The sequence below is a fragment of the Acipenser ruthenus genome, chromosome 5 (assembly GCF_902713425.1).
Source record: "Acipenser ruthenus chromosome 5, fAciRut3.2 maternal haplotype, whole genome shotgun sequence".
Classification (NCBI taxonomy): Eukaryota; Metazoa; Chordata; class Actinopteri; order Acipenseriformes; family Acipenseridae; genus Acipenser; species Acipenser ruthenus.
Genome location: NC_081193.1, coordinates 6,760,856 through 6,772,240, shown reverse-complemented (window position 1 = coordinate 6,772,240; position 11,385 = coordinate 6,760,856). Strand labels below are relative to the sequence as shown.

General features: G+C 37.4%; 1 protein-coding gene across 1 annotated transcript; it reads right to left on the bottom strand.

Annotated features, from left to right (window-relative positions):
- Positions 1–23: 23 nt before the first annotated feature.
- On the bottom strand, positions 24–10,727 carry LOC117403308 (tubulin epsilon chain-like). The gene is given in 13 exon segments (XM_034005367.3): positions 24–402; positions 2,516–2,690; positions 4,622–4,762; positions 5,042–5,182; positions 7,194–7,280; positions 7,282–7,364; positions 7,854–8,041; positions 8,376–8,497; positions 9,119–9,234; positions 9,335–9,395; positions 9,757–9,809; positions 10,141–10,214; positions 10,465–10,727. Coding segments are annotated over 13 exon segments (1,425 nt in total). The 5' UTR covers positions 10,490–10,727; the 3' UTR covers positions 24–243.
- Positions 10,728–11,385: the final 658 nt, after the last annotated feature.

Sequence of the window (11,385 nt, the reverse complement as noted above, 5' to 3'; positions counted from 1 at the left end):
ATATAGGTCATGGTGATCTCTCATCCTGGTCTATTCATAAAACTCGACACCAATAATTATTATTATTATTTTTTTAAATATAAATATATCTTTATTTACACAAAATATTCATGGTCAGATTGTCAGCTGACGTTTACTTTTCCCTGAAAGTCACTGTCAGGGTCATTAGAAACCTATACTGAACAACAATTAATTTATACAAAAATTACTTTTGAAGAACCAAAATATTTTAGAGAAGAAACCTTAAACAGCGATATTAAGTCTTTGTGCATCTGTCATCCGTAAACCCTTTGTTGCATCCAATTGATTGTATTCCTCGATGAGAGAGGACAAGGATGAGAATGCTTCTGAGAAACAGCTCTGCTCCATCCCATCTACATGCAAGTAATGGTGAAGGTGGGCCTGGGATCACAAAATAAGAATGAAAGCAGATTAGCATTTTTAAAACGAAGAAAGAAGAAGTTTAAAACACGTGGATAGCGCCCTCTAGAGCAGCTGCCCCCAGTCCCCAAACTATGAAGGTATACCTCTGGAACAATTGAGGCTACAGCAGAGAAACAAAGCACTTCAAAATTGTTTGTAGGGCCCAACCACTATGTTTTTTGTTTTGTTTAAATCAAACCCCAGATGAATCAGTCACTTACGGCCTTACTTGACACAGAATGACGCTATGCTGGAATTTCCTTTTAAAATCCAGTTGGGGGTATGTCCTAATTTATACTTTTGAATGATATTTAACCAAAGTAATGTAATAACTAACATAGGCTATTATACTGTTCTGACACTGTGACTTCAACTGGTCTAAATAATAGCCACTGACCCCAGTACAGTGCCTTGCGAAAGTATTCGGCCCCCTTGAACTTTGCGACCTTTTGCCACATTTCAGGCTTCAAACATAAAGATATGAAACTGTAATTTTTTGTGAAGAATCAACAACAAGTGGGACACAATCATGAAGTGGAACGAAATTTATTGGATATTTCAAACTTTTTTAACAAATAAAAAACTGAAAAATTGGGCGTGCAAAATTATTCAGCCCCTTTACTTTCAGTGCAGCAAACTCTCTCCAGAAGTTCAGTGAGGATCTCTGAATGATCCAATGTTGACCTAAATGACTAATGATGATAAATAGAATCCACCTGTGTGTAATCAAGTCTCCGTATAAATGCACCTGCACTGTGATAGTCTCAGAGGTCCGTTTAAAGCGCAGAGAGCATCATGAAGAACAAGGAACACACCAGGCAGGTCTGAGATACTGTTGTGGAGAAGTTTAAAGCCGGATTTGGATACAAAAAGATTTCCCAAGCTTTAAACATCCCAAGGAGCACTGTGCAAGCGATAATATTGAAATGGAAGGAGTATCAGACCACTGCAAATCTACCAAGACCTGGCCGTCCCTCTAAACTTTCAGCTCATACAAGGAGAAGACTGATCAGAGATGCAGCCAAGAGGCCCATGATCACTCTGGATGAACTGCAGAGATCTACAGCTGAGGTGGGAGACTCTGTCCATAGGACAACAATCAGTCGTATACTGCACAAATCTGGCCTTTATGGAAGAATGGCAAGAAGAAAGCCATTTCTTAAAGATATCCATAAAAAGTGTCATTTACAGTTTGACACAAGCCACCTGGGAGACACACCAAACATGTGGAAGAAGGTGCTCTGGTCAGATGAAACCAAAATCGAACTTTTTGGCAACAATGCAAAACGTTATGTTTGGCGTAAAAGCAACACAGCTCATCACCCTGAACACACCATCCCCACTGTCAAACATGGTGGTGGCAGCATCATGGTTTGGGCCTGCTTTTCTTCAGCAGGGACAGGGAAGATGGTTAAAATTGATGGGAAGATGGATGGAGCCAAATACAGGACCATTCTGGAAGAAAACCTGATGGAGTCTGCAAAAGACCTGAGACTGGGACGGAGATTTGTCTTCCAACAAGACAATGATCCAAAACATAAAGCAAAATCTACAATGGAATGGTTCACAAATAAACATATCCAGGTATTAGAATGGCCAAGTCAAAGTCCAGACCTGAATCCAATCGAGAATCTGTGGAAAGAACTGAAAACTGCTGTTCACAAATGCTCTCCATCCAACCTCACTGAGCTCGAACTGTTTTGCAAGGAGGAATGGGCAAAAATGTCAGTCTCTCGATGTGCAAAACTGATAGAGACATACCCCAAGCGACTTACAGCTGTAATCGCAGCAAAAGGTGGCGCTACAAAGTATTAACTTAAGGGGGCTGAATAATTTTGCACGCCCAATTTTTCAGTTTTTTATTTGTTAAAAAAGTTTGAAATATCCAATAAATTTCGTTCCACTTCATGATTGTGTCCCACTTGTTGTTGATTCTTCACAAAAAATTACAGTTTCATATCTTTATGTTTGAAGCCTGAAATGTGGCAAAAGGTCGCAAAGTTCAAGGGGGCCGAATACTTTCGCAAGGCACTGTATGTTTTGTGTTGTTAATGTCAATGCTGAAAACAAAATGCTGTCCATTGCACTATACCCTTTTCTTGTAGAGCTTCATGAATCTGTCTTTCAGTTCTATGAAAGTAGGCTTGACACAGGTATTGTTTGCCAAAGCTAGCAGGGAATGGGAATGTCCAACTGGAGGCACAGAACACAGACCAGTCTTCCAGCCTTCCTGGTTCCAGGACACAAACGGGAGAGAAGGTTTCAACCTAGATAAACAAAACAGAAAAATATTCAAACAAATAGAGTACAACAATCCGTCGCGTATCTGACTGCAGTGGGACCAGAGTAAGGGAGGATATGTAAAAAGTCAAATGAATGAATCCTGTTTCAAATACCATTATAAGCTGTAACAATTACTATATTCACACAATTATTGTTTTGAGATTCAGCTTTTAATATGGAGCTCCCCTATTAATGTTTGTGACAGAGCAGCCGTCTGCTGTGTCGGTGCGTGCATTTGCTGCTGAGTGACAGGCAGGAGATCGAGACGGAGGTTGAAGTTGATACATCCCGCAGGTGAACAGGATTTATTTACATATACAACACACTGAACAGCTCACGGGACACTACCAGCAATGGCAGCGCACGGTGCACATACAACACAGTGTACAAAAACTTTGTTAGGATCTACAATAGCTGAACTAATCTTCTTTGTTCAATAATAAACTAACGTTGCTAAAGAGGCTGATCATGGCGGATACGCGACGGATTACTGTATAAAAGACATATTGAAGCAAAAACAGTAAGGAACATCTCAGGATAATGAAGTAGTTACAACGTCCTGTCACAAAGGTTTGTTTTTTGTTTTTTTTTCTTGCTTGTCACAATGGTCAGAAAATCAGTTTTTGCCTTTGCACTTGCTTCAAAGTGGGGCCCCCTAGTGTTAAAGACAAACAAAATAAATAAACTATTTCTAATTAATAAAGACTAAGGCTTTGCAAGTATTGTACCCTTTTTTTCTGACCAATTCCCTTTAATGTGTTTTTTCTTTTTTTTTTTCTTTGTCTGCATAAAATACATCGAAACATGCCAAAAAATGTGTTAATTTCACAAGGAAAGCTGCTTTTTTCTTGTTTGGCCTATTTTATACAACTGAGTACCAATCAATGGAAATTAACTTAAGCATTGAGTGATTTAAAAGTAGCTTGGAAGCAAATTGTCCTTTCATCCAGGGCACTGACATTTTTATTGCTGTACTGCCAGCTGTTGCCCTAAAGTGACAAAAGATGTTCCCAAACTAGCAAATGCTACTGTGTTGTCACATAGATGTAACTTTTTCTTCGCCGTTAAACACGCTGGGTGATTTCTGTCTATTTTATTCTTTCCTAGGGTTACAATCCCATGATTGACTGCAGAGATGATGCATTTCTATGGAAACAAGCAAAATAAATACCAACTAGTCAAATCAAAATTAATGTATATCAAACAGATAAGAAAGATAAGACAAACAATAAATACAATGAGTGGTTTTAGTACGTTAGATCTCGGCAGGCTCTATATTAAATCACATTGCTATTGCTTGGTACTCAATAATTGTGTAGACAAGAGCAATCGAGGGAACGTTTTGTTAAGTGTTGTGTAATTAACAAGGTTTTATTCCATTTTAAATAACAACTTAAAACATGTTAAAGATAATTACTCAGATGTTACAAGTATCTGCATAGCCTTAATAAGGACTACAATATAGTGAGGTAATCGATAATGGCTCAGTATGCTTTATTTATGGCGACATCAAACTTTCACGTGTATATGTATTTTAATACTAATGCAGTGATGTGTGGGGAGGTCCTCTGACTAGAATTGCAGTTACAAAAAATATAAATAATTCAGGTTATAAAGTAGAGCAGTGTTTTATCGTTTCTACCTGCAAGAATATCACAATATCACATATCTGTTGTAGCTGAAAGGCACAGTTAGTTTACAGCAGATTGGAATGCTTCCCAGGGTGCATGAAGTAACACTAGTTGGAATTTTTTTTTTGCGCTGTTGAATAGGAAGCACTGGAAGTAACTACTTGCTACTCTGTTTACACTTTGCAAAAATGATATGATAAATGTAGTTCATCCATATTTTTTAAACACTCAAAAATGTGATCTCCTGGCATACCATATTAAAATAATGAAACCTTGTGTCTCACCTTTCAATGTTCCTTCTGAGATCAGAAACCTGAACATCCCCTCGCACTATTAGAGCGCAGGCCAGGTACAGGCTGTGCTTTGGGTCAGAATGAATCAGCTGGTGATCTTTACTAAAAGCATCAGAAAACATCTGATCCAACCTGCAAACAGAACAAGGGTTAAACAAGCAATGTCTCTGTGTGAGACAGAAACTGCTAAATAAACAGAAAAACAAACTTTCAATGTTTAAATTAAGTATCAACGTCTTTTTTAAATGCAACAAAGTGATTTTTTTGCTAAACGAGAGCGCCGTTCAGTGGAGCTGAAAGAGTCCTTTATAGGCACCAATGGAAGACTTCCAAACTCAAACCTAATATCCTGAACTTCTGAAAACACAAATAAACAGTGAAGAAATAAAAATAGCTCAAAGAGTACTGTACCTCCTCGAAGGAACATTAACATCTGCCAGTGTGTAGAGTGGAGTTAAACTGGAAACCAGGTAGTGAAGATTTGGAAATGGAACAAGATTCATAGTAATCTCATTGAGATCCATATTGAGAGAGCCCTCAAACCTGGCAGAACTGCAAATAAAAAAAAAAAACACACACACACACATTCATTACAGGCTGCTGAATAGATTCTTAATTATACTTTAATATATACACTTCCCCTGTTACATATTTTCAAGGCATGATGTGTATCTTTGGAAATGTATGATCTGATTGCCAAGTTAAACACGATTGCAACTCCCAATCACATTATACTGAAGCACTTTAAAAAAATGTATTGTCAACAGCCTCTTTTATCCTGATCACACTTGTATTGGAATGGTACTGGTAAAATTAGTTTCTGTTTAGAATATACCGCTACGATACCACTTTCTGTCCTAACTCACTTTTCACCACCACAAGACAGATACTGTTGCGATATACTGTACCTATCCATATTTAAACTGGTTTCTATCGATACACTTACATCAAAGATATTCCGTATTACACCAAGATACTCAACTCCACTGATTCTCTATGGGGGACCTCCGTCACGCTACATGCAAAGGATTATGGGATATTGTATTTAACATATTATATGCACCTCGCCGAACTAGTCAATTAGCCGCCTTTTGTTCTGTGTATCATTTGCTGGAGTGAAAAGAAAGGCTCATTAAGTCAATCTTGCTATTAATTGATATGATTTTTTTTTTTAAATGACATTTGCAGGCAAGTAGTTTTGTTAGGAATATATGTCAAAAACTACCAAGCCTCTTTATAAGGTCAAGCTGTTTAGAATGTCAGACATGTCCATCTGTGGACTATTAGAAGTATGCACTGCAACAAAGTATCAATCTAGACAGTTATTAAGTTGCACAGGTTGACACATTTAACCTGTGGCATTCTATCAATATCAGGACTGCTTATGGACTGTTAGAAGTATAAACTACAACAAAGTATCAATCTAGACATTACATAGGTCATACAGGTTGATACAATTGACTTGTGTCATTCTATCACTCTTGCAGTTAACCATTTTATGGCCAATGTATGTAAATGGTTGAGGGGCACATTTTTACACGTTACTTGTACTTTGCACAAAAATGTCTGTAATCTCTCACTAGATGTGATCATTAGTATTTTACAATGTATTTTTTATTTACATTGTATTTGCATAGTCCAACTCTTTAAACATTATGTATATATCCTACAGTTTAGACTATCAGGAATAAATAAGGACTATTTGACCAATGCAATTCAGTAATATTCATGTTAAGTTGTTGAAGGGCACTGATCTCTTAAAACCCATAAAAGAAAGAGCTGAGAGAGGCCTTTATTGTTTTTTTTTGTTTTTTTTTGTGTGTGATAGGTGAATAAAATATGTTGAATTCCACCATTCTATTCATGTTGAGGTCTGATAAACCCCTACGCATGACTATACATCAGATCTCTTGGAATCTTCATCGGCTTCTGCTATCTGCACTTCAATACCAGTATTGACACACAATGCATGTACCAAACAGGAGAGTAGGCTGCATTTTTTACTTATCGTAAAAGATAATGCAATACAGGCTGTGCTGAAATTGGAACAGTATACAATACTGATTAAATACTCTCTCTCTCTCTCTCATATGTTAAAAATGCTTTCCTACTCATGTTGACGTCATATTCATCTGACAGACAAGGACCAATCAAAACGAGAGACTTATGCGGTTCAATCCCAAAAACCGGGCCTGCTTCATACCTCGATAATCTTGGTAATAGAATATCTTTGGTGTAAGTGTGTGCAGGCCTCAGATTCACTTGTCCACACTTCACTGTTCTGAGTCATCGCAACTGTACTGGTACAAACCTTGCTCTTGTCTGGGGTTTGTATCGATACGGTTATACTGGTATGACGCCGGTAACAACTCCAGTGTGAACAGACGCTGCAATACTGTTCCGGTATAAAAATGTGTGAACAGGGCTTAAATACACTAATAATATCACCCTGCAATGGTAAAACTTTGTGAATTAAAACACAACACAGCTTTCATATAAATATACTTCTGTAAATACTTTATGCAGAGTATAAATGTGATCATTTTAGACGTCTCCAACCTACCTGGTTAAATTGAGTAACATGTTTGCCACTATGTTGTTCATTGCATCAAATGGTTTCTCCTGGCCTTTGACTCCTCCCTGACCAGAGTATGGTGCTGCTCTGTTTGATTTCAGCTCCCAGTTTTCCAGAATGGGACATGTGCTTAATTTTGTTGACGATATCAACTAAGGACTGTAAGGTGGAACAAAATCAATGAAGTTAAACCTTTTACCCACTAAAAGTCCCTTGTGCTGCAAGCTAAGCACATTACTTTTCATACAGGTCAGTTTAATGCAACAGTAAAACATGTATTATCATTTTAAAATGAGTCAAAAAGTAATTTCCCATTAATAAAATAAATAAATAAATAAATCACTCAAATTAATATTCAATGGTCAGAGCTGCGCCATACAAGAGATGAGCATATTAATGTGGCAGTGTGGATCTGTGGGTGTCATATGAAATTAGAACAGTTACATTTATTCTGACTTGAATTATTATAGACAGCTATAATAAAGTACCATATTAAATCAGTATAAATAAACAAAGACATTATTATAACAGGTTGCTCATATAAAGCAATCAACTCTGACCACAGTTTTTGCTGTAACATACCATGAGGGAAATTGACCCAACGTTGCAGTGCTTTAATTCTGTACTATGTCTCCATGTCCTACTCACTTGGTTTTCTATTGGTAGTACACAGTCTGCATGCTCTGTTAGCTCCCGCATGGCAAGGACACTGTTATAGGGGGAGGTGATGACATCGTCCTCGGCAGAGGGGTAAACTGAAGTGACTATCCTGTAAACCTCGGGGAACTCGTCTTCAAGCACGTTCAGAACAAAAGTACCTAAACCAGAGCCAGTGCCTAATGGACAGAAAACAGAAAATACAGCTTCCCCACATGCATACATGTCCTGATCACTAGGGGCGTGTCCCTTGGCCACTACCGACAGTCCTACTGCTTCAAGTAGCGGCTTGCTAAAAGGAGAGAAGGGCAAAATGACAGTTTGTAGCCAGCACCATGGCAACTGTTGTCACATTGATTTGTGATGTCTAACCTTTCAGGTTATAAGCCAGGAGAGCAGAAGAGCAGTACAGTTCATAGCTGAGCTTTTTTTTTTTAAAAAATATATTTATTTACACTAAGTATTGAGAATAACATCCTCAATGTGTTCCAAACTCATCTTCACATAACTCACCTCCGCCCATGGAGTGAATAACAAAGAAACATTGCAGACAGTCACAGTGCTCTGCAGCCTTCCTCAGATTCTCCACAATCTCCTCTCTGTATGTGGACCCATACACTTTGTGCCCTACTGCCCTGTAGAACAGAAAGACATTGTGGTCATTTGTTTTCCTTAATGCAGCCTTCCCTCCCAAAGCATATTCTTTGCTCAGTCAAAAGGAGAAATTACAATCTCTGCTCACTTAAATAGAGACGCACTGTTTACTGTAACCAGAAAAACTGGACGTTTGGAATGGATATGACTTGCTTCTGTTGAAAATGAAAGCATAATGAATACATGTCGACCTTTATACATTTACATTAATCCAGTTTTGCTTTCTGTATACTGCACTTTATCAAAGAGATGCTGAGAAATTGCTTTTAAAGTTCAGCCTTCATGAACATAAAAACTATTGATAAAACCATATGAGTACATATTTAAACATAATCTACTAAGCATATTACAACTACAGGATTACTTGTGGGGTTATATTCTAGTTCCACATTTCCCACAGCGTGCAGTATTTGAATTTGTCCCGAGGACAATGTAAAAGACTTCTAGTCGAAATGCTTGTTATTGCATTTTAGTTTATTTTAGTATTTCTAAATTCAGCACTATTGAGTGTTTAATAGTTATGGACGGTTTGGATTGGAACTAATCGAACAGACCCCTAAACTCTATGATTCAGTTATACCCTTGTAACATGGATATCTTACCAGTTGTTGCCTGAGCCCGATACATCAGTAATGAGTTGCTTACTGTCAAAAACATCTCTCAGAGGTCCTTGAAGTATTTCATTTACCACACCTTCCTCCATGTCAATCAGAACAGCCTTGGGAAAAGTTATACACAATATTGCATAAGCCTATGCCAAAAATGTATACAAATAAATGCACTGTAAAGATGATACATAGTAATGTATTTTATCTTACCCTGGCTTTTAGGGATCTTATTTTTCCTCCAGAAATATCATTATTGTCCCCATCACTTCTCCTAAAAACATTAAGCAGTGTTGTATTAAATGAGGTTTAAAATAAGAGATTAGTTTTGAGATCATTTTACAGATTAAAAAGATTATGTATTAATCGTATGCCCCAACGTATTTCTTAAAAACGTTTCACAGCCCCGATTAGAGTTACTGTAATACAAGTAGTTCCAGGATTAGTGTGGGTCAGGGTCTGACTTTGAAACCAGCTGCATGTCATACTCTAACCTAATGTTAAATAACATATCCAGAATGTGCACTAAAATGTGCTTTTCAGAATGTAACACACTGATGCTCTTGTGAATCACTCCTACTGTAGTTCTAGTACTTTTGTACAGAGAGCTACAAATTAATACATTAAAACTTTACCTGGTATCAACATTCCTGAAGAAACTACTTAGAGCTTCATCATAGATTCCTTTCTAGAAATGGAGAGCAAGCACAAGTCACAATCAGATCTTAAATGTACAGTAACCCCCTCCTTAAACTTTTGTGTGTGTGTGTGTGTGTATATATATATATATATATATATAGGCACTGTGTTACTTCCAGCATATTTTAAAGAAGTTTTAAGAAGTCTATATCAACCGCTACATTTCAAGTAGGGGAAATTGCCGTTATACTTTTTGTAAGTTAGTGATCATTTAAAATAATAAACACGAGTTACAGCTCCATGGCACGTGGCCCAATTACAGCGTATACGTTTCTAACACATTTGATTTATGTACACATATACTGAACTACAGTACTTACTTTATTTACACTTGCATGCTCCCTTAAAGCGAGGTCCCAAAATCGACAGCCAACTTGATTACCACACTGACCAACTGAGAAAAAAGAAAAGGGTTAATGTGCAAATAAAGCCTTAACTTAGTGAAAATCTGTAAGAATCGATGTTTACATACACGCAGGGTCTAGTTCAGTGCAACTACTACGCGTGCCTGCAGTTTCAGGACGTCTGCTTGTAAAATTCATGGGATAAATCACAATAGTTTTTCGTTATCCGCTACTAATATATCGCTGTTCTACCCAGATGTAATCAATGCTGATTCCATTTATAAAACACATTTGACTTACCCTGTACCACAATAGATTGTGTCATCCTAGCAACCGGTACTTACACACACCGTCACAACAGAGACAAGTGTATTTCGAAGGCTTAACTTTGTAATAACAATGCGGTGTTCTGGCAATATCCTCAATATCCAGTCAGTTTGTATTTATTGCGGTATGGATGCCAGTGTATAGCTATCTGCAGCAACAGAACACGGTCTGTCTACAAAGAATGTCAAACAGCAGTTATAGTTTAAGCACCTCAAAATACTAATACATGTCGTCGCCTTTCAATGACGTTGGTCTCCATAGAAACCACAGATACTGGATTACTTAATTCTTAACACCAGGGGGCACCAACAATATTCATGCAGGCACAGGTTTGGTCAAACTTCTTTCTAAATAATACTGTATTTTAGCTACGTTTAGCCTGTCCGTCAAGCATAGCACATGGAAAAGGGACAGCACACATTCTCCTAATCTTTTTGGTATGAAAACAAAATGTAGTTAATTTGGAGTGATATTTTTAATTGGAAGAAGTTGTAATTCTAATTTCTTTCAACTGAAAAAAGCAAATTAAGCACTGTGAATTGACAAGGTCTGGAACCAACTCCCCAGTAATGTTGTTGAAGCTGACACCCTGGGATCCTTCAAGAAGCTGCTTGATGAGATTCTGGGATCAATAAGCTACTAACAACCAAACGAGCAAGATGGGCCGAATGGCGTCCTGTCGTTTGTAAACTTTCTTATGTTCTTATGTTCTTAATAATGTACAGAGATTTTACTCCACTAGTATTAATATGAAAGCCCAACAAGGTACAGGATTATCACTAATCTTGTTTAACCCTGCATGACCCTAAGATATTGTAACCAACTCACTGTGATTCATTTGCTTTCTTTCATAAATGATGTAAAAGTAGTGTTTGTTTTGGAGTGAATATGTAT